General features: G+C 44.8%; 1 protein-coding gene across 2 annotated transcripts in view; it reads right to left on the minus strand.

The window, feature by feature from the left end:
* Nucleotides 1-1,102: 1,102 nt before the first annotated feature.
* Nucleotides 1,103-24,152, minus strand: part of WNT7B (Wnt family member 7B) — a 145,391-nt gene continuing 122,341 nt past the window's right edge. For both annotated transcript variants that reach the window (XM_026702426.2, XM_087934218.1), the window contains exons 3-4: nt 11,570-11,841; nt 1,103-3,348 (exon numbers count right to left, since the gene is read on the minus strand). In XM_026702426.2, coding sequence (XP_026558211.1) covers nt 2,869-3,348; nt 11,570-11,841 — 752 coding nt within the window. In that variant the 3' untranslated portion in view covers nt 1,103-2,868. The remainder of the gene's footprint in view (nt 3,349-11,569; nt 11,842-24,152) is intronic.

The following is a 24,152-nucleotide window of genomic DNA, read 5'->3' on the forward strand; positions in this document are numbered from 1 at the left end:
TCTTGTGGCTACCATGACATAATTGAAGCTTGGAGCCTTTTTTAGATGAAATGTATCCCATATTGAAAAGGGGCAGGACACGAATCGTGCAGTTGCATTGCCATTTTGATGTTTCTGACCCCTTATATCATCCTCATAACATAATGTGCAATGGAGTCATTCCTCATCTCTAGAAGTCACTAAATTTGGTGATTCACAGCCCACAAAGGAAATGAAGTTCTCTCTCCCCTCACCACTGAAGTGTCATCAATTGCCGGATAAACCCTAGATTTGTTTCTGGTATTAAGTAACCGTTATACAAAAACCTTCCTCCCTAATTCATCTCCATAATCTACGAAGACCCTCAGAGCTTTGCAGAAGATTGTAAGAGAAATTTGAGCGCATGTAATTGTTTGATACAAAGCCCCATTCAACAGAGAGACCACACAGACCTAGAAAAATGACACAAACAGTGAGAGGACTTGCAAGAAAGGAGGAATCTGAATACACATCCCAATAAGCCAAGAAAATTTGTATAAGGCTTAACGTATCCCCAGGAAAATCAAGATGACGCAGGACCATGGTTGCCATCTTAAGAGCTGTTTGACTTTTTTGAAGCCCTCTCACCTTTGTGGATATATTATCCTTGCTTGTCTTTGTCTAGCATCAGCAAGAGGGGGTCTCTGACAATTTGCCATGGCCAACTTGCCATAGCCAACTCACTATAGCCACCCCACCACAGACAACTTGCCCCGGCCAACTTTCTTCAGCCAACATGCTGTGGGACAACTAGCCATGACCAACTCATCATAGGACAACTCACTGCGGGACAAAAGATACACTAATAAGCAGTTAGGCTTATATACTGCTTTACAGTGCTTTTACAGCCCTCTCTAAGCAGTTTACAATCAGCCTATTGCCTCCAACAATTTTGGGTCCCCATTTTACCGACCTCGGAAGGATAGAAGGCTGAGTCAACCTTGAGCCTGGTGGGATTTGAACTGCCAAATTGCAGGCAGCTGGCAGTCAGCAGAAGTAGCCTGCAGTACAGCACTCTAACCACTGCGCCACCCTGCAGAAATAGTGGACAGAACCATTAGAAAAGGAGGGACAACATGAAATGTGAATGACAAAAGTTAAAATAGTTTTTTAATTTTATTTTAAATAATTAAAATGAATTGTTAAATTGTCCCGCAGCAAGTTGTCTCATGGCGAGTTGGCTGTGGTGACTTGTCCCAACGGCGAGGTGGCCACAGCAAGTTGCCCCATTCTGTGGTGTGATTGCTATTTCTGCCCCAGCTTTCAATAGCAAAACAAGGGAGAAGCCAAGTCACCTGGCTTTTCAACCATCATTTTACACTGTCAGTTTGCTTTTCCTCTGTCCTGAACGATCCTCTGGCCCAGGGACAGAAGTCTGGTTAACAGTGGAGTGCCATGAAATCAGTAGCATTGAAAAACATCAGGGAGAACCAAGTACCCAAAATGAAAATAAAAGAAGTCAGAGCTCCAGTAATTTTACATTTAGTTCAAAGTAAAGACATGGCTACCCGTTAGTGCTTAGAGAGTTTTGATAATATTAAAAACATAAATAAGAGAATCTTTTTTTCTTTTTCCTGCTGAAATGTCCATTCAAAAGGTTCCAGTGTTACTGGGAGCTGTCAGAATTTCCTCTTTTATTTTGTCTATAAATCCATCGTCGAAGTTCCTCCCAACCCCGCATTTCATTTGTCTTAGCCGCTGCCCTTTTCCCCTACTTTATTCCCTTTCTTTTTCAGAAGTAAATGTTGAAGCAACACTGTTGGAATCTTAGTTTTGTACTTAACATTTCAATTCCTCTTTCTTCCTTTTGTCCTTTTTTTTAAAATAGAAAAAAAAAATGTTTCCATCAGGCGTCTTGATGCTCAACCTGAATTTGAAAATCTCTTTCTGGAATCTGTGTCTATTTGTATTGTATGTGTGACTTAATCTAAGAGTAAAACTCTACAACACCTCAGACTGCAGTGGGCAAAGGGAGGAGGAATCAAAAGGAAAAATTGTACACCTTGAATAACAGCATTCTAGTTCCATCATCCCATCCCGCGGGTCCCTTGGACCAGGGGTCGCCAACCTTTTGGACCTCAGGGACCACCAAACTCATAATTTTAAATCCCATGGACCGCTAATATGAATTTTGATTAACGGCTTGCTGACATTGGTGGGAAAGTCGGTCCCATATTCCAGAGCTGCAGTAGTCACAGGACTGGCCCTTTGGTTATCCCGGAGCAGCTGCTCCTCCATTTGGGTGCACTGGCCTGCCACGGACTGAGGAACAGCTCCGGGATGACCAAAGGGCCAGTCCTGTGACTATGGCAGCTCTGGAATATGGGACTGACTTTCCTACCAACGTCAGCAAGCCACCCCGGGGCGGATTTCCCTCCCCCGCCATTGGTCTTACCTTCCGGTTCCAGCTCATGTGGCTCTACTCAAGGTAAGGTTTGCGTTCGGCCGAAGGGTGGGGGCCAGTGGGTGGGTGTGCCATGTGGGCAACACAGCCTTGTGTTCCTGTGCAGCCTGAATTGATTGCTTTGGGGGGAGTGCTTGGGGAGGGACATTTCTCTGCAGACCACCAAATTTTTTTCACAGACCACCAGTGGTCCCTGGCCCACTGGTTGGCGACCACTGCCTTGGACTAATGGAATCAAAGCAACTCTAGCCAACAGATTACGCATTGCTCTTCCAACTGTGTTAGTAAGAAACAAAGAGATTGGTTCTACCCCGCCCTTCCCACCCACCCACCCAAAAAAAGGAAAAGAAAGAAAGAAAAATGTGCAAAATGATGCTGTAGTTATTTCGTTCCACACTACCAAGTTGGTGCTTTATGTCCACGTTCAGGTTTGCTCCATCTGAAGGTTACTTGCAAGTGAACACTTCTGTCCGTTCACTGCAGGTGTTGCATTTCACAAAGCAGCACCAGTGGAACTTGCAGTTGCACTGCCACACCTTGGTGTACTGGTGAGTGTTGTAGCCCCTTCCGCAGCACATCATGCCACAGCCGTCTGCCCCGAGGGACGTACGGTTGCAGAGCCTGCCCTGGGTCCCCACGCTCCCCGTGGAAGCATCTTCTTCACAGTAATTCGGTGACTTGTCGATGTAGACCAAATCGGTCTCCATCGGCTTCTGGTAGCTTTTGATCTGTTTGATCTTCAGGAAGGTCGGTTGCCGAAGCCGGCTGGCCCGGACCACTTCCACTTGCACCGCAGCATTGTATTTCTCTTTTAAAATATATCCAATCTCTCGGAATTTGGGGAGTGTAGTCCAACAAGTCTTCGTGGTGCAGGAACCAGAAACGCCATGGCATTTGCACTCCAGTTTCATCCGTCCTTCAAGCACCTGTGCAGGCAAACAGGGAGAACAAAATAACAGCAACAGGCTACAGCTTTCCTTCTGCTTGGGGGGGATATTAAATGTTGGGCCTTCAGAGTTCATGAAACGTTACAAAACCTCTATAAATATTAGTGGCGCGATCTGTCAAGAAGCCACCAATTTTAAATCCCGCCGATTTCATTTGGAGAATAGGCTTGTATCATTTTCTCATTAAAACCCATGGAAATTAAACAAGATTCCTTCTTCTTAGCTGGAAGGAATATAGCCTAGTATTTTATTAGCTTCTCATGGATCCTGAGCCTATCAATGCAATTTATTTATTGAGGAGAGGAGGGGAGGAGAGGAGCGGGGTGAGAAGAAGGGGAAGTGGGAGGAGAGGAGAGAGAGGGAAAGGAGAAGAGAGGAGGGGAAAAGGAGAAAGGAAGTAGGAGGAGAGGGGAAGGGAGGGGAGGAGGAGACAGAGAGGGAAGAGAAGGAAGAGAAGAGGGGGGAAGGGGAGGAGAGAGGGAAAGGAAAGAGAAGGAAGGAGAGAGAGATGGGAAGGGGAAGAGGAAGGAGGGGAGATGGGAAAGGAGGGGAGAGAGGGAAAAGGAAAGAGAGGAGGAGAGGAGAAGGAGAAGGGGAAGAGAGGAGGGAGTGGGAGGGAGATGGGAAAGAGGAGGAGGAGAGAGGAAAGGAAAGAGAGAAGGGAAGGAGAGGAGATAGGAGAAGGGGAAGAGAGGAGAGGAGAGGGAGGGAGATGGGAAAGAGGAGGGAGGAGAGAGGGAAAAGGAAAAGAGAGAAGGGAAGGAGAGGAGATAGGAGAAGGGGAAGAGAGGAGAGGAGAGGAGAGGGAGGGAGATGGGAAAGAGGGGAGGAGAGAGGGAAAAGGAAAAGAGAGAAGGGAAGGAGAGGAGATAGGAGAAGGGGGAAGAGAGGAGAGGGGGAGGAGAGGAGAAGGGAAAGGGGAAGGAGGAGAGGAGAAAGAGAGGAAAGGAGAAGAGGAAAGGGGAAGGGGAGGGGAGGGAGGGGAGATGGGAAAGAGGAGGGGAGGAGAGGAGAGGGGAAATCTATATTCTCCTTCTATATTCTATGTTACTACATTCAGAATGTCAGTCCAAGCATTCTACTCCCAACGCCGGTTGATTCATGATGCCCACATTGGCCTAAGTTTATGTTTCACTGTAAGATTATTGGTTGCATTTTCCCCGTTATGTACATTTTTTCTCCCCGTACACATTTTCAACAGTTGGGAACGCAGTGCAGCCCATGAAAGACACCCTTCTGTTTCCCAGGATTTTGCAGTAGCAAACCTGGCAGCCAAGGGGAGCAATCGGACCAATTCCTGGACTTGCCCTGAAGTACGTGCAACAGGAAATCTCCGGCGCAAAGCAAGAGCTTGGGTTCATTCTGAAGTCATTTTAGGCAATAATAAACCTGACAAGAAGGATCTACTGCATTTCCCGTCCCCTTTGCAGAGCTCACCAATGGCATCACCCTCATCAGGAATGCCCCAGACAGAGTCGGTTGCTATGGGCAACTATGGCAAGGCACCAGTTTGAACTACATGCACAGTCCACAACCATCACTGTAATGTGTAACCACGAATTCAATAATATTGTTTCCACGCAGTGTGATTATTAAATAGATTAAGTAAGTGCTCATTTTGGAAAGGTTTAATTGGATAGATTGAAATGCATGGCCTGCCTTCTTCCCTTTCCCTTCTCTTCTCTTCTCTTCCTCTCCTTATCTCCCTCCCTCCCTTTCCTTCCTTTCCTTTCCCTTCCCTTCCTCCTCCCTTCCCTCCCAGAGGTGGTCTTCAGCCGGTTCTGACCAGTTCTGGAGAACCAGTAGTGAAAATTTTGAGTAGGTCAGAGAACCAGCGAATCCCACCTCTGACTGGAGATTTTACAGTATCCTTCCCCTGCCACGCCCACCAAGCCACGCCCACAGAACCGGTAGTAAAAAAAAAAAAATTGAATCCCACCACTGCCTCCCTCTCTTCCATGTTATATTGCTCTTTCCACACTTTTCTGGCACAATATTTGAATATGTGAGACTTCTGGATTGGGAGAAGAGGCCAAGAAGCTCTGAGCACAGATTTCAGCGATGAGCTGGCATTAAATCCTCTCCGATGATGGATGAACTGCACATATCTGTTTCCCATAGGAGAGATTGGTAGATCTACGAGACAGATTACTTCCCAGCACTGAAGGGAGACCATACTAATCAAGCCACGGACGGCATCTGACAAGGGAGCAAATCCGATTATTTTGAAGCTCCTCCGGGATTTTTCTCCAAGGAGAACGTCTCCATTCAGATGCAGGATGTTAGATCGGGTAGATTGGTTCCAGTCAGAGACGCGAGACCAGTGCACTTCAAGCTCTTTAGTTTATGTTAAGATCTGCACAAGATCTTGGAGCCGCGGCAGCCCTTCATATAGGGATTGCTCGCGGCTCGTCGGCCAATGACAGTACTTTGAATCTCCCGCGATCGGCTCGGCCAACCGCGGTCGATTCCAAGTAAGCCAATCAGAATGCAGTTCGTGTGGACCAATCAGAATTTACCTTTTGGAGTATGTTAATACAGAACACAGGAAAGGGGAAGAGCTTTGGCTGCCACCTTCTCCTTGCCTTATTTTCAACCCTCCTATGGATGCCTGGTTCTTTTATGGTGGGTTCCCCCCCCACACCCCCATTTTTTTCCTTTTTGTTTCCTCAATGTTCTCTATTTCTGCTAACCTGGAATTCCTTCTCTTGTCTCAAGATATTTAGGTTAACAAGCCTTCATTCCCCAGCACCTGAATTCCTTATTAGGCCAGATCAACACAGCCAAAATTTAATGCTGCAATGGCACTAGGGGTGTGTGTGTGTGTGTGTGTGTGTGTGTGTGTGTGTGTTAAGAGAGAGATGGCCATGATGACAAGAGCCTGTGCCACTTCCCAGGCCTTGTTCATGGCAAAAAGAGAGAAAGAAACCAAGAACAGGAAAAGTAAATGAAGGGTTGCAACCAACTTGTCCAAAATGACCCAGAGTTGGAGGATTTAACATTCCCAATTTGGACTGGGAGGAAAATCTGGAAAGGATCTTTTAAAGGACCAAAACGTTTGGCTGGGAGTCCCAATTGGAGGATGAGTCCATCTCACAGGCTTCAATGTTCAGTTATTCCTAGAAAACTCAGAGGATTTATTTATTTGATTTGTCATTTGGTTACAAGATAATAGGTATAAGGATAAACATAGTTATGAATACAAGAAATGAGTACGTATAAGAAAAACACACACAATAGGACAGGGATAGTAGGCACTTTGGTGCGCTTATGCTCACAGAATCACAGATTAATTTAGAGATCTATCTATCTGCAATTGGCTACCTGAGTCTGCACTGAAAAGCTTCAGTCCTAAGGAAGGTTCAGCTCTGTTTTTAGATTAGCTAGAAAGCAAGAAATCCAAGGATTTCCTGTTTTCTAGCTAATCTAAATCTCCCAGCAGAGCAGAACAGCTGATGGTCAGGGGAAAAAAAAGGTAAAATAGCAACTTACCAAACCAAGCAAGTTGGATGGCTCACATGCCAGGTAAAGAGTGAGAGGGCGGGGAGGGGCGGGGCCAGTCAGTGGAGTGATTTGCCGGTTCTCCAAACTGGGGACAATTGTGTGTGCAGCGTTTGCAAGAAATCATCAGCTGTGCTGCCTGGACAGCTGACAAGCGCTGTGCTCGGGTGCGCAACATTTGAAAATCCTCGTTTCCTGCTTTTTCAACCTCAGCTGTGCTGCGCAAAGCAGCTGAGGAGGGAAAAGAAGGGAATAAAGGACAGCCTAGAGCCCGGGCGGGCAGGTGGGCCAAACAGCGAACTGGTTTGGTGTCAGCTGCTCTTTGCAGCTACAGGTTCTATGGAACCAGGCTGAACCAGTAGTATCCCACCCCTGTCCCGCTCCGTCAGCTGTTCATCTTCCTCCTTGGATTCAGACTCCGATAGTGGCATGACATTTCCATTATGGGTTTTTCCCATGTAATTTCCCAGGAAACATAGATATGGCACACTGGAAAAGTTAGTGGCCTCCGAATTCAACTCAATCAATGTCTTCCTTGGGAAACAGACACGGCAAGGCGATTACACCTCACACAGGATCTAAAGAGATTTGAAGGCTAAACGTTCTCCTTTCTAGGACTCTGGGGCCTTCAAGTTTTATGTTGCTTTTCAAGACACTGAGAACTTTAATAGAGGTAGTCCTCGATTTACAACAGTTCATTCGGTGACCGTTCAAAGTTATGACGCCACTGACAAAAGTGACATGGCCATTTTTGCAGCATCCCCATGATCATGTGATCAACATTCAACTTATGACCTGTTGCAGCCTCTTGGGGCCGTGTGATTCCTTTTTGCGACCTTCTGACAAACAAAGTCAATGGGGAAGCCAGATTTGCTTAACAACAGTGTTAAGAAAGACTGTAAAATGGGGCAAAACTCACTTAACAAATTTACTTTAGTTTAGTTTTTAGTTTACTTTATTGTCATTGCACCTCGTACAATGAAATCAAACATCATCTTCAGTGCACATCATGACCATGAAAATAAACACAAACACACATGCCCAGGATGAGATGGATCTTTAATAAGAATGTTTTGAACTTTCTTAAGGCAGCGGGAGCTATAAAGCTCTTCCAAAGAGGGGAGAGGGCAACCCATGATTCTCTGGGCAATGACGTTAACTCTCTGGAGTGCTTTCCTATCTGCCACTGTGCAATTGGCAAACCATACAGAGGTGCAGTAAGTTAAAATACTCTTTATGTTGCAGCGGTAGAAGGTCACCAGCAGTTTTTCGTGCAGTTGTTATTTCCTGAGAAGCTTCAGGTAGTATTATCTCTGCTGGGCCCTTTTAGTTTAGTTTAGTTTAGTTTATTGTCATTTTACCTCGTACAACGAAATCAAACACCATCTTCAGTGCACATCATGACCATGAAAATAAACACAAACACACATCCTTCACACTCCACACATTGAACTGAAAACCCCTGAAATTTCATTCATATTGCACTCTATAGCAGAATTCAAAAGAGCTACTGCCCTGGGATAGAAGCTGTTTTTCAGCCTATTTGCCTTTGTTTTTATTATCCTGCAAAAAAGGGTGCCCAGGATGAGATGGACCTTTGAGAATCTTTTTGAGAATTTTCACTGAACAACATAAATTTTGGGCTCAGTTGCACTTATACATTGAGGATTACCTGTATGCAACTTGTTATGCCGAGCATACTGAATAAATATTATGTATTTATAACTATTTTCTTTTTCACTTTGTGTTATGGAGAATTAAAGTGCTGTCAGACCATACAGTAGCTGGGAATGCCTTCAGTTATAGTTTGCCAACAATGAATAAATGTTTACATTGTATAGACCATGAAGATTTTTAGAATTTGACTCATTTAAGACAGATGTTTTAAAATGTCTTTGAAGATCCATAAGCATAAAAATTAACTTTTCTGGACTTTGGAGCTTCACTGGAAGCCAAATCCTGAACTCTGGGCCAGTTTCTGACTTCCAGAACCTTTCCTCTTTCAGTAGGCTTAAAATAAAAAATAAAAAGTTGTGCAGCTCTCCCCTTGTGAAAGCTGATGTTGAAACAAGAGCGTCATAAAACCCCTCCTTCCATCCCTCACATCTCGTGGAACAGTCACAATACGTTTCCCTTTCATTTAGGGGATACCGTATCAAGGCAGGATGCATCCCAGCCTGTTGCTTCCCTATGAAATTAGGCATCGAGCGTTGTATAATTTTGAGATACCCTAAGAATACAATGTATAAAACCAGTAATAACATTCTGCACGTGTTAGCTTTGGCTGGCACCCCCTAGTTTTGTATTTTTTTCCTGGTGGAGATATTCATTTTCAAACCAGATGCTGGCTGAAACAAAACCCCAAGCTACTTTTATCCAGTTAATAGACAGAAAAATGTTTAAAATTGTTGGGTTCAATCAAAAGCTCCTGAGTCTGTTTTTTTCTACAGAAGCAAAACCACTGACATGGCCTTGAACTGAGCAATACTAGGCTATTCAGGTAAATACAGGTAGTCCTCGACTTATGACCAGGAGTGGGATGCTGCCGGTAATAACAACCTGTTTGGTGATTGCACCTGATGTGCGTGCACGCACCTGACGTGCACACTGTACATGTGTGAACCGCACTGCAAAAATCCTTACCTGCTATGTTACTTTGGGTTAGTTAACTCAGCTGAGGAGTGGCACTCCGCTCTTCCATGCTGATCAGCTGGGATGATAAAGGTCAGTACAGCACAGGGACAGGTGGGTGAGCCCACACGATCGTTGGAGCGAACCGGTTCGCTCCCAGCTGATCTTCAGAGCTCGGGGTTCACCCAAACCGGTCCAAACCGGCAGAATCCCACCCCTGCTTATGACCAAAATTGAGCCCAGGATTTATGCTGCTGAGGAAGAAAGTGAGTTGGGTTCCGTTTTATGACTTTCCTTGCCACGTTCGTTAAGTGAATCCCTACAGTTGTTCAATGAGTCACAGGGAGGTTAAGGGAATCTAGCTTCCGCCGTTGACTTTGCTTGTTGGAAAGTCGCCAAAGATGGTCACTTAACCTCCAGGATACTACAACCGTCGTAAATATGAACTAGTTGTCAAACCTCGGGAATGTAAATCACGTGACCACGGGGAATGCTGCAAAAATGGTCGTAATTGTGAAAAACGGTCGTTAAGTCCCTTTTTTCAGAGCGGTTGTCACTTCGAACGGTCACTAAATGAACTGTTGTAAGTTGAGGACTCCCTCTATTTCCAGATTTTCCATCTTCAGTCCTGTAAAAGTCAGTGTCAAGCACTCCCAGGTCTTTTAGATTCAAGAATGTTATAAGCAAACTTAGTACAATCATTCATTTAGCAACAGTTTGAAGTTACAAGGGCAGTGAAAAAAAAGTGACTTACATCTGGGCCTCACACATACCCCACAGTCATGTAATCAAAATTTGGGTGCTTGGCAACTGGCATGTATTTACCTGGATGACGTTCCTGTATGCATGAGCCAAAGGTGTTCTCAAAGTGTTAACGCAGCTGCATCCTTTTCAAGATCTGTGCAGCTTCTTTGCAAGCTGCTCCCCAGCTGTTGGAAAGTATCCACACCACTGCCAGCATCTCAACCACTTTCTTTCCTTAGTCTTCCCAATGCCTCATTGTCTGTATCTCTCACACACGTCAGGGCACAGGGGTGGTATTCTACCGGTTCGGACCGGTTCTATAGAATCGGTTGTTATGATTCTGCACAGTTTGGAGAACTGGCAAATCATGCCCCTGGCTGGTCCCGCCCCTCTCTGCCCACCCCTCCCCTCCGCACCCAGTCCTTTTCGCACATGCGCGACATCACACACATGCCCGACATTGCTGACTGCATTCTCCCCCACCCAGTCACTTCTTAAGGTATTTCTTTTTTTTCCCTCCCGATGATCAGCTATTCTGATGATCAGCTGTGCTGGGATCCCCCTCACTGTCTTACTGCTTCACCCAGGAGGCTTCCCTGAGGCCCAGGAGGCAAAAAGGGGCGTGCAGGGCAGTGCTGCACCCCCATCTGTGCTCTGTTTTTGGCCTTCCTGAGCCCCAAGGAGCCTTCTGGGAGCAAAAATGCCCCCCCCGGAGGCAAAAAAAGGAGGCCCAGGAGGCAAAAAAAATGGAGGGGAGGTGCTGAAAGAAGAAAAGGAAGAGGAAGAGGGGAGGAAGAGGAGGAGGAGGACAATGAAGAAGAAGAAGAAGAAGAAGAAGAAGAAGAAGAAGAAGAAGAAGAAGAAGAAGAAGAAGAAGAAGAAGAAGAAGAAGAAGAAGAAGAAGAAGAAGAAGAGGAGAGGAGGAGGAGGAGGAGGAGGAGGAGGAGGAGGAGGAGGAGGAGGAGGAGGAGGAGGAGGAGGAGGAGGAGGAGGAAGAAGAAGAAGAAGAAGAAGAAGAAGAAGAAGAAAAAACAGCCATACCCAGCTAGCCATGCCCACAGAACCGGTTGTTAAAAAATTTGAATCCTGCCCCCTGTGTGAGCACACCTATCCTTCCCTATGAAAATCTACTTTGCCCCTGAGACCTTTTTCATTTCCTCACAACAAAACCTTTTTATCTTGTTTTGCTCAAGCAGAACATCATTCAGTCCATAACCATCCATGTACAAGCTGCAATCGTACTGTCCAGATGTGTGTTCCCAATTTGGCAATCCCTGGACCTCCCCTCCCTCAAACCATATCACCCTTCTCCTGTGTAATATACCTTTCTTCCGGCTTCATTGTTGTGCAGATTCATCAGCCTCCGAGCGCTCTTTCGGATTTCTCTGGCATCAACAAACCTTTTGGAGAAGTCGATGCCGTATCTGATATCGGCAGAACAGCCTCCCCACTTCCACCCTTCCTCCTGGTTGTAATAACCTTGTTTCTCTCTGTCACAACCACAACTGCTGAGGTTCCCCTGGCTGCAGGCAGCCGTGATTGCGTGGGCGACGCCAGCGGCAGTGATGGCATAGGTGAAGGCAGCTTCTTTGCTTCCTGTGGGGACAACGTAGAAAAAAAAGGGAGGGGGGAAAAATCAGCTGGAAGATCACGAGAAACTCAGTCCTTGGACATCTTGAAAAATTGCACATTTTAGGAGCACACATAGCATTCATTCTTGTACCAGTGTTTCTTTAAGATGGGTGGACTTCAACTCTGGGAGATGAAGAGAAATCTTGAGAGTTGACGTTCTTAGAACTTCCAAGTGGCCAAAGGTGGAAAAAACCTGCCTTACACTATTAGTTATGATATCCACTTACCTGAAACTGGCCCAACTTATGGGCTGGCGATAGTGGTGAGGAAGCTTCCATAAATTAAGAAAAAAATTGAATCCAACCATCTTTTTTATTCAGTTCAATATGAAACTTCCAAATGGGCAGATGAGATCAGTTTGATGCAATTTAGAAAAAGGCCCTTGTGAAAGAAGTTTGAAGATCTTTTGCTCAAAGCTTATCTTGCCCAATTCGATTGGGGGGCTTTGGAAAGCTGTTCAGTTTTGGAGACCTGATCAATCCCATTTTCAGTCAGCTTGCTGAACCGACTGTACTTGCGTAGACCTAAAACTCGGATTTGAGTTGTTTGAGGGCAGCAATGAAGGCTGGGAAGGGCTGTTTAGCATTGCCTACTAACAGGGCCAAGCCCAAGGATGACATGGCAAAATCCTATCAAGTCTATTCCTTTATTTGCTTACACGTAATAGACAGAATCATGCCAGACTAAAGTTATACCATTCTAACCTACAAGATGCATACTGAGAGATTCTAGGGTGTGACTATCCTAAACCTCTTCTTCCCTCCCCTATCCAGCTCAGGACTGGGAAGTCTCTTATTGTAGGCTTCTCGCTAGTATGTACTACCTCCTCCCCAAAAATTGTGATGCTCTTGCAGAATTTCCCCCCAACCTTGTCGGATAAAGAGCATTCCCTCCTAGGGATCTATAAGAGAGAATATAGTCCACAGCTTCATAACAGGCAGAGAAAGAAACTCAGAAAGGACCTTCCTAAATCCTCGGGTTGTAAAAGACTTGCAGGATTTGGTTAAATGTAGCCTTACAATAAAGTAGAATTAGTTCATCTAGTTGAGTTTCCTATTTGATCTGAGAAGACTAACAATACATCACCTTTTCAAGGTATTTGAAGAAGGCTAATATACTCTCCGAGAGCCAGTTAGATACAGGCATGAGGCCAGAAACCCTTCTCCCAGTCAGTTTCAGTTTGACTAGTTAGATTCACTAGAGAGAAATGTTCAGGGATGTTCAGGACATACCGCTGTGTTCCACTGCTTACTTGCTTTATATTACCCAGAGGTGGGTATTCAGCAGGTTCTGACCAGTTCTGGAGAACTGGTAGCAGAAATTTTGAGTAGTTTGGAGAACCGGCAAATACCACCTCTGACTGGCCCCACCAACCCCATCTATTCTCTGCCTCCCATTGAGTCCCAGCTGATCGGTTGGGTCTTCTTTGGTTGCCCTGCACAGGAGAACAGAGCTGGAAAACAGGTTAGTGAGGTGGGGAGGGAATGGAGATTTTGCAGTAACCTTCCTCTGCCATGTCCACAGAACTGGTAGTAAAAAAGTTTTGAATCCCACCATTGATATTACCCTGATTGCCTTGAGAGAGAGAACAGAATGATGGATACGCAACTTTCTAAAATTAACTTGCAATTACTTTTGTGAAATCAAAAACTGGAAAATACTTCGCTGTCTTGATCTACATATGAATAGTTTGCTCTTGATCACTATCAAAGCACCAGATTAATATGTTATTTATATTTAATATTTATTTATTTATTTATTTATTGTATTGATATTTATTTATTCATATTTCCACAGAATATTATCTCCGATTGCTTCCTTGATGTTATCCAAGTCTGGATGATGTTCAGCCTTTCTCCTGGAATAATGGAGCTATTCTCCTTTGCAACTGATGAAGGAATTCTACTACTGGCATCTGGATCCTTGTTCAGTGTGATCATCCTTAACCCAGAAATTAAACGCCAAATAAAAGATCTCTTTCCAAGTCAGAGTTTCAGATTTAACTCTTCGCCCCCCCCCCCTTCTGTAAGGCCTGAGCTTTCTGAAAACTGGAGCCCTTCCAGAAAAGGGTGGGAATTGTGTCTGAGAGGTGAAAGTTTGCAATGCGAAGATGAGGAAACCGTCTGAGTGTTCCAGTCAGGCAGCTGGATTTTGGACCCAATCTGTGAAATATTAGAAACATGGGTGTAGCCGTATATGAAACCTCTAATTAAATCAACAAAAAATATATAGTTTGAGATGGATGCTGAAGTTATGGGCTTGTGGTCTGAATATCAACCTTTCCACCCTGCTAAGCAACCCCTTTTGATAAGGTTCAAGTGAAGACAGAAGACACTCCAAACCCTCTGGGACCTTGCTTGATGATCTCTGGGACCTCACCAACAAAGCCTTGAAGTCTCCGACATCATATATCCAGTTCAGCAGCGGTAAGTAGCGCCCCGCTTTGGAACTGCGGCTGGTCCCCAGAGATCATCAAGCAAAACCAGAGAGCGAGTCTAGGAAACTTAACGTGCAACGTTTCTCTTTCCTCAGTAACCCAAAGGAGCAGATTGCTTGCAGTCTGAACCATGTTGCTTCTTCCAAACCTTTGCGTTCATTTCCAACGTTAGAGCAGAGCTCTGTTTCACTCTGGCAAATGGGTTTTGCTCAAAGGACGTTTCTGCTTAACTCTAATACCATGATATGGATAACTGCGGAGTGAAGTCATCAGCTGGGTGGAGAAATTCAGAATCCTACCTTGCATAACTTTCTCTCAACCTATCTGACTTTACAAAAAAAGAAAGAAAGAAAGAAAGAAAGAAAGAAAGAAAGAAAGAAAGAAAGAAAGAAAGAAAGAAAGAATCCTTAGAGAAGGTGGGGAGATGACAAACCTAAGGATAATCCCCAAAGACAATGCGTTGTGTGGGAGCCCTGGTGATCCAGTGGTTAGAGTGCAGCACTGCTGGCTAACTCTGCCCACAGTCTGGAGTTCAATCCTGACAGGGGCTCAAGGTTGATTCAGCCTCCCATCCTTCTGAGGTCAGTAAAATGAGGACCCAGATTGTTGGGAACAATATACTGATATTGTAAACCCCCCAGAGAGTGCACTATGGGGAAGTATATAAGTCTATTGCTATTGCTATCATGGTAGAGGTCAGGGGTTTCATTGAGGGCCGCATCAGGGTCTGGTTGACCTTGGGGTGGGGCGGGGTCAACTGGGTGGGTGTAGCCAATTGGGTGGGAATGGCCAGCTTGACACCACTTCCCAAACGGCTGGCATATTTCCTCTTCGTATTGGGTAGGCTGGGCTGAAGCCACTGTCAACTCATAAAACATTTTGTATACACGTTTTATAGTTGTCAACAGAAAGAAGGGGGTGGGGGGAGTTTCAAAGAGCAGGCGGCAGTGTGGAATTGAAAGTACATTCCACTCATATTTTCTTCAAAGACTGATTAGATGGCTGAAGCTTCTGCCATGAAAAAATCTAATTGGAGAGCATGATTGATGACTCTTGGCTTTGGACATGTTTCGTTGGATGATACACCCAGAGGGGTGAGAGGGAAAACAGGATCAAGGGTAACAGTGAATTGTGTATCTCAGACTTGGCTACGCCCAGGCTAATGCTGGAATGTTAACTTCTAATAAATCCTTTTTAGTTTTGGGAGTGTGGCTCGAGACTCATGATTTAATTTGAGTAACTACTGTAATCCTGACAGCCACGCTGGCCTGATCTTTCCTCTTTGCATTGGGTAGACCAGGGCAGTCCCATTGGCCAGATCTGATCATATTAGAGGCCGGATCCAGCCCGTGGGCCTTGAGTTTGAAACCCCTGGTAGTGGATAAAGGGCTCTGGACTTTTCTTCTGAACATCTAGTCAAGTTGTGTGATGCAAACTCAGGACAGTTGCTTGGTCCCTAGAGAACTGCTATTGTGGCAATAAAAAGTCCCCCAGCATAAATACAAACCAAAGAAAGTCCAGTTGCCTCATGAAAAAAAAGCACTTCTGGAAAACCAAGCAACTATATTTTGCTTTTTTTCATGACTCATCCATTCTTCACAAGCCAATTAATTACTATGGTCATTTCAATGACATACCTTTTAATTTTCACATCCTTTAACAAGCCCCGGTGACCCACTGGTTAGAATGCAGTACTGCATGCTAACTCTGCCCACAGACTGGAGTTCAACCCTGACAGGTGCTCAAGGTTGACTCAGCCTTCCATCCTTCCGAGGTCAGTAAAATGAGGAGCCCAGATTGTTGGGGAGGAGGCAATATGCTGACAGTGTAAATTGCCCAGAGAGTGCTGTTAAGCACAATGGGGCAGTATATAAGTCTATTGCTATTGCTATTATGGTAGAGATAAGAGTCTACCCAACAAATTAATTACTATGGTCATTTCAATGACATACCTTTTGATTTTCACATCCTTTAACAAGACCTCCCATTCATCGGGTCCATCTTAGAACCATTATTCCAGATGATGGAAAGATATCTTCAAAGAACAAAACTCGGGGAAATTATCTTTCCATACAGAGTTGTCCATAGTATGCGGTAAAAAGCAGAGATGGTATTCAGCAGGTTCTGACCAGTTCTGAAGAACTGGTAGTGGAAATTTTGAGTAGTTCGGAGAACGGGTAAATCCTACCTCTGACTGGCCCTGCCCCCATCTATGCCCCGCCTCCCATTGAGTCCCAGATGATCAGCTGGGTCTTCTTTCGTTGCCCTGCACAGGAGAATGGAGCTGGAAAGCAGGTTAGTGGGGTGGGAAGGGAAGGGGAATTTTGCCATGCCCACCAAACCACATCCACCAAGCCATGCCCACAGAACCAGTAGTAAAAATTTTTGAATACCACCACTGGTCAAAAGGTCACAATCAATGGTGGGTTTCCAAATTGTTTCCTACCAGTTCTACGTGTGGTTCTATGCACGTGCGCTTCTGCTACCGGTATACAATCTCCGCTACTGATATGCCAGAACCGATCTGAACCGGCTGAATAACACCCCTGGTCATAATGATGCCATAATGATGTCACTCAAGCTCTGGGGGGAGTGTGGGGAGACAACATGTGTGAAAAACAGCACTGCTGATTGCACAATTGCGATGCCATCTTGACTTTCTGTGCCACATGCTCTGCTTTCACTCTTTTGAAAAGAATGAATTTGGAGGGGTTTGTGCAATGCAGACCTGGTGCTGGCTGTTATTTAGAGCATTTTGCCTCTCGAGAGTAGCGGAGACCACGGCCTCCTTCCGTCATCACATCCCATTGCTTCTTTTCTGCCCTCGGTGTAAGCCTGTAGTGGCCTGTTTTGTGTTCAGCAGTATTTAATGAACTTCATTGTTAGGGAATCGCCACAGTTCAAACAAGCAGGAGCAGCATTTGAATGCGTAGGCAGGGAAAGGAAAGGAAGGGTGAGGAACGTGTGTGCACTTGAATGGACATCTCGTAGCACCCAGGCAAGATGGAGAATGATCCATTTAAAAAAAAAAAAACGCTTCAGAAAATTAGTTCCCTAGCTGATTATACCACACTACGAAATTCTTATAACCGTCTGTTTGAAAATAAGCCTCATTGAGTGTAAGGAGACTGTCTTCCCAAAGAAGAGGACAAAGTAGGGTGAAATTCAAAGATACAGGTAATCCTCAACTTATGACCCACAACTGAGCCCGACATTTATGTTGCTAAATGAGAAATTTTACAGGCGCTCAAAGCACGCATAAAACATAGCGACGAAACCCGTAGTAACACAGGTTGAATCCCACCCCGGTAGATATGGCGCAGTGCTCTAGTCTGTCAAGATCCATCTGGATCTTGAGCCTATCATCTAGGGCAGTGGTGGCTAAAGTTTTTGGGCTGTGCGCGTGTTTCCATGTTCGTGCTCACGTGCTAGCACCCACAATGCAATGCGTCCACCACATGCCCCCCCATGCATGCGCACACAATCCCCAGTCACCCACCCCCCCACTGCCCCCTTACCCGCACTGTGCCTCACAGCTGATTTTTGGCTGGTTTGAGGCCTTTTTCGTCCTCCCAAAGGCTTGCAAAAAGGCTTCTGCAAGTTTTGCAGGCCAAAAACTAGCCCTGCTTCATCACTTCCTGTTTTTCCGAAAATACCGGAAGTGACAAAACGGGGCTAGTTTTCGGCCTGTAAAGCTTGCAGAAGCCTGCAGAAGCTTTCCTCAAGCCTTTGAGAGGCCGAAAAAGGCCTCAAACCAGCCAAAAATCAACTGTGAGGCACACACATGTGCAGTGAGGTACGTTTGCCTACAGCTCCTTGTGCCAGCACAAGTGGCTCTGTGTGCCACCTGTGGCACGCGTGCCATAGGTTTGCCATCACAGATATAGGGCATTGGCTATTCCTGCCAGCTTAGTATCATCTGCAAATTTCATAAGTTCCCCTTCTATTCCCTCATCTAAGTCATTTATGAAGATATTTAAGAGTAGTGGGCTTAAGACAGAGCCTTGTGGTACCCCTCTACTTACTTCTCTGCATGTAGACGTAGTACCATTAAGAAGTATTTGTTGAGTACGGTTTGTTAACCATCCTATGGTAATGCTATCTACCTCACTTTTTTCTAGCTTACCAAGAAGAAGGTCCCTTGATGGCGAACCTAAGGCACGCATGCCAGAAGTGACGTGCAGAGCCATCTCCACCGGTACGTGAGCCATAGCCCTAGAGCAGGTCTACTGCGCAGTCGTGCGCACCGCCTGCCTGCCAGCTGATCATTGGGTAGCTGCCATGCATGTGCAGGGGGCCGGGCGTGCGCAGATCCGCGTGCATGCACAGAAATGCACGGTGCGTGTGGGGAGTTTGCACGTGCATGCACAGGGCGTGGGCCCCCCCCTGTGCATTGCACTTTTGGCACGCGAGGACGGAAAGGTTCGCCATCAATGAAGTCGGTTGTGGTTTACTGGAGGGGGAGATGTCAATGTTGCTGGCGATTATAAATCATTTGCATTTTCCTGAGGTGAGAAATGGGGATTCCTCTCCCCTCCCTCTCCTCGCCCCCCACCCCCCGGGGAATTGCTCCTTCATCTAGAAGACAAGATGATTCAGTCTGATGGAATCAGCCCATCTTGAAAATTCAACACATAGAAGATGAAGATGGACAGACGATTGTTATAAACGGATAAGGCAAAATAAGATTGTGCCCCCACTGCCAGATTCTGCATGAACAAACGTTCAATACTCATGTTTGACATGGAGATGTTGTCAAGCTAAGAAGAAAAACAAATGCATAAAATCAGAGCTTTTTTTTTTTTTTTAAAAAGGAAAATTATAGGGTGTTATTATTATTTCTTAGCTGGGGGCAGTGGGTGGGATTGTTGGAGATCTTCTGCACTAAGCCACAGATCCAAATTTATATTTCATTTCCACTTGTTGAAAGAGTCCAATTTCCAGTGCAAAATCATATTTGTGTCTGTTCAGAAGTACGTGCAGTGGTTTCCATGGGACTTATTCATACAAAATTATAGGCTGAAAGTACTAAGTTACTTATTCATTTTCTTCATTTAAAATTTTTCACCCCTCACCTTCTGTTAGCCTCCTCAAAATGATTAACAAAATCAAAGCATGGAGGAATGCTGCTAAATCAATGCAGAATAGCAAATCGATGGCTGGAAATTGATGGTGCCAATGGCAGGTATGGTGACGGAAAGATCATTCTCAGCCCCTCCCTCTGCTACGGGGCGTTGGATTCATAAAGGATTAATATTGATTCCTAGTGTTCTTTTAGAAATTTGGGGGTGAGGGGAGAGGCCTCTGAGAGGAGAGAGAGAGAGGGAGAAAGGAAGGAAGTACAGGAGAAGAGGGAAAGAGAGAGAAAAGGAGAAAGGGAGAAGGAGAGAAAGGGAGGGAGGGAGGACAGGAGAAGGGAGAAAGAGAAAAAAGGAGAAAGGGAGAAGGAGAGAAAGGGAGGGAGGGAGGACAGGAGAAGGGAGAAAGAGAGAGAAAGGGGCGGGACGAAGGAAAGACAGGAGAAGAGAGGAAGGGAGGGAAGGAGGGAGGGAGGGAGGAAGGACAGGAGAAGAGAGGAAGAGAGAAAGGGAGAAAAAGAGAAAGGCAAGGAGGCAGGGCAGGAGAAGAGAGAAAATGAGAAAGGGAGAAAGGGAAGGAAGGAGGGAGGGAGGGAAAAGAAAAGAAAAAGAAAGAAAGAAGGAAGGAGAGAGAGAAAGAGAGAGAGAGAGAGAATCCAGATTATGTTTCGTTGTGTCAGTAGTAGTATGTGGAATATTGCCACTAATCCTTGAAAAACAAACAAAAACGTGTTGTTGCAGAAAATCCCCCTGGGTAATAGGTCAGAGAAATTGCAGCAAACTCTCCTGCTAAGGGCTTCTGTTTGAACAGTAGTTAATATTACCAGGCCTGTAGAAAAGGCCTGGATCGATGGAGAAGAGAAAGCAAATAACTGGTAGCGGTGGAGAAAAGCATGATTTTTTTCCTGACTAAAAATAGAATAAAAAGATATTGGAAGCAAGAATTTGCTATTCAAAGATCAGCAAGTGCAACAGAAGAGGGAATTTACAGTACTATCCTTCTAGAGCAGGGGTCTCCAACCCCCCAACCCCGGTCCACGAACTGCCACCGGTCCGTGGCATGCCAGCAACCGGTCCGCACAAACAAGCAAAGCCCCATCTACGGGATCAGAGGCGGTCTTTGGCAGGTTCTGACCTGTTCTGGAGAACCGGTAGCGGAAATTTTGAGTAGTTCGGAGAACCGGCAAATCCCACCCCTGACTGGCCCCACCCCCATCTCTTCTCTGCCTCCCATTGAGTCCCGGCTGATTGGCTGGGTCTCCTTTTGTTGCCCTGCACAGGAGAACGGAGCTGGAAAGCAGGTTAGTGGGGTGGGGAGGGAATGGGGATTATGCAGTAACCTTCACCTGTCACGCACACCAAGCCACGCCAGGCCGCCAGCCACACCCACAGAACAAGTAGTAAAAAAAAAATTGAATCCCACAGGATGCAGGCAACATGCAAAACCATGCCCCCTCCAGTCTGTGGAAAAACTTTTCTCCACAGAACTGGTCCTTAGTGCCAAAAATTGGGGGGCTGCTGTTCTACAGAGCATCTTGAGGTGATTTCATGTACAAGGGCTGAATATCCTCTATCAAACCTTGTGAGGGCCTTTCCTCTACTCTGCTCCCCAAACAACTAATTCCCACAACACTGTCAAACTATTTACTAAGACTGTATTACTATTCTTCTTCTCATCCTTCCTATTCCTTACCTCTTATGACTATAAGAGATATTACCTATCACTTATGACTCTAACCTTGTTGCTTATATCTTTACGATTTATATTGTTTTATGTGTTTCCTAGTATTTGATTGCTTATCCTATGACTATCACTAAATGTTGTATCTTATGATTCTTGATTATTATTTTTAATGTATACTGAGAGTCTATGCACCAAAGACAAATTCCTTGTGTGTCCAATCACACTTGTCCAATAAGAATTCTATTCTATTCTATTCTATTCTATTCTATTCTATTCTATTCTATTCTATTCTATTGCATTCCATTCCATTCCATTCCATTCCATTCCACTCCATTCCACTCCATTCCATTCCATTCCATTCCATTCCATTCCATTCCATTCTATTCTATTCTATTCTATTCTATTCTATTCTATTCTATTCTATTGCATTCCATTCCATTCCATTCCATTCCATTCTAATTCTAATTCTAATTCTAATTCTAATTCTAATTCTAATTCTATTCTATTCTAAATGGGACCCTGTCCGACCCTCTTTGGCTTGTTTCCCTCCTATGTCCACCTATGTCCATTTTGCAAATAGGCAAACAGTTTGTCCAATGTCCAGTCCCCATCAATGTTATATCCGGGCACACCACACCAGGTTGCCACATTCTAATATTTTCATGGGTGGGCTGCTGGGGGTTTGCAGGGGTTCAAGGAACCCCTAGCTAAGATTCTGTACAGTTTGGAGAACCTCCAAATCCCACTCCTGGCTGGCCCCGCTCATCCTGCCCCACCCCTCCCAGGAGTCCCCATGTGGCCTGTTTTGGATGCAGGCGCGCGTGGAGACTTGGGGAGGGCGAAAAACAGGCCTCCCGGTAGTTCGGGAAGGCCAGAAATGGGCCCGTTTCTGGCTTCTAGAGAGCCTCAGGAGCTTGGAAGGGCTGTTTTCGCCCTCCTGGGGGCTCAAGGAAAGCCTCAGGAGTCCGGGAAGGGCAAAAACACCCCTCCTGCTATGGTGCAGGAGGCCAACTAGGCCACGCCCACCATGGCCATGCCTACCCAGTAACTGGGCAAAGAACCCCTTGCTAAAATTTTTGAAGCCCACCCCTGAATATTTTGTCTGCTTCCCTGATAAGTTTTCATATACTTTTTATGTCCGCTGAATTTGTTCTCTGCCTTAGCCGAGATTGGCTTTTCTATGTGTTGGGACATGGGGGGAGGGGGGGGGGGACCCAAGCCCTAAGGTAAAGATTACCTCAAGTTGAGCTTTGCTCCTGATGAATCGATCTGTACCTGGAGTGCTTCTAGACCCAATTCCCAGGGTGTTTTTTATTCCAACTGCCACTTCTTTTTACACGTATCACATGTGCCACTTTGACATTTAGTTCACACCCTCATCCTCAGGGGTGTTCACATCACAGGCCAAAAACATCCGTCACGCTGTTGGGGGTGCCATACTGATTTTTGTGGCCATACACTGTGGGCATCCCTGCCCATGAAAATAAATAAGCTTGACTCTCCTTAACTTTTTCTCTATATCAGCCACGGTTAGCTATGTGTTACCACAAATTAACAATATGTTTCCTTTAAAAGAATTGAACAAAGTTTTATAAAAGTATGACGTTTTATGATAAATCAGAATTATCATTATAGCATAGTGCCGACTTTGGATAATATGTATCTGACTACGAAGTCATATACTATAAGGACAAAAAAGAGCAATCAACTTATATTTTCTACTCATACGATGCATTTGGGATCATGTCTACTCCCAAAGCATAATATATTTATATATATTTCACCTTGAGTTTTAGAAACCAAGCCCAGTCAGCTCAGTCCTAATTCAATCTTAATGGGAGAATCTGAGATTTAAAGAGGAGAATATTCAAAGCTAAATCAATTCAGTTCAAGCCACTTTGAGATTCAAAGTTCACTGAAATATGTACTAACCTTGGAGAAAGAGCCACATTCTTACAGGTGCCTCATAGCTTGGAACATGGAATAAAGATGGCAGTGGTAACAGATAGTTTTGGAGGATATTAGCCATCGAAAGAGTTAAGGATAAGTTTCAGCCAAATACCTTAAACAGTTTCACTGCAATAAATTTTTGAAATAGTCCTTTTGCATCGCTTTGAAGCCAGAAGCAGCAGAGATGAAGAAAAGACACTCATAATTCAATGAGAAGTCTATGCTGAATTGAATGAACAATGTAGGAAGCAACTCCAACTTAAAAATAAACATTCAAAAACTATAAAAAGTACTTTTCTTAATTCCCCGCTTGCTTTTCTGGAAATACTGAATAATGCCCCCGTTTCCCCCCTCCCCGTTTGTGTGTGTGTGTGTGTGTGTGTGTGTGTGTATTTGTGTTTGTATTGTTGTTGCTGTAATTGCTAGGGCATTAAGAGGTTGGGCAAAGCAGTTGGCAAGCAGTCCCAGACTCACCGTCTGCAGAAACTATCATGGGCACAAAATACACCAATGCTGCTCCATTTTGTTATGTCCAACTGTAATTTAGCGATTGGGTGATGTCCAATAAACCAACATATGTTAGAGCTATGGTTTGCTAACAATGTTTGTTTGTAAAGATAACAGTATTTGGTTTTTCACAGTATTTTATTTATATATTTTTTAGCTTTTGTATAGATTTTATCTTTCTATGATTGTCAACTACACAGAGTTACTCTATGTTAAAATTGGTGGCCAATAAACTTTACAAAGGAAGGAAGGAAGGATGGAAGGAAGAAAGGAAGGCAACAGGCCAATATAATGAAATGCAAAGTCCAGGAGATACTGGAAAGAAATTACAGTGTTATTCCCTCCTCTACTACTAAAAACTATTAAAAATATTCTTTAAAATATGAAGGTTGACCCCAAAGTATGTTCCGATATGGTCATCTGGGGGCCACACTTGAATTTGCTCAGAGCAGGATTCAAGAGAAGCACTAGAGAGAACAAAGTTAAAGGCTGTGGCTATTAGGCTGAAAAGATGAAAGATGAAAAATGAATGAAGTTCGGAATTAAGTTAGACTTCACACCTCCAAAGAGCTTTGACTGGCAGAGGCTTAATTAACTTGCTATCTGTCATCGGCTGGTT

The sequence above is a fragment of the Pseudonaja textilis genome, chromosome 5, assembly GCF_049901715.1.
Source record: "Pseudonaja textilis isolate UNSWEBS1 chromosome 5, rPseTex1.2, whole genome shotgun sequence".
NCBI classification, from domain to species: Eukaryota; Metazoa; Chordata; class Lepidosauria; order Squamata; family Elapidae; genus Pseudonaja; species Pseudonaja textilis.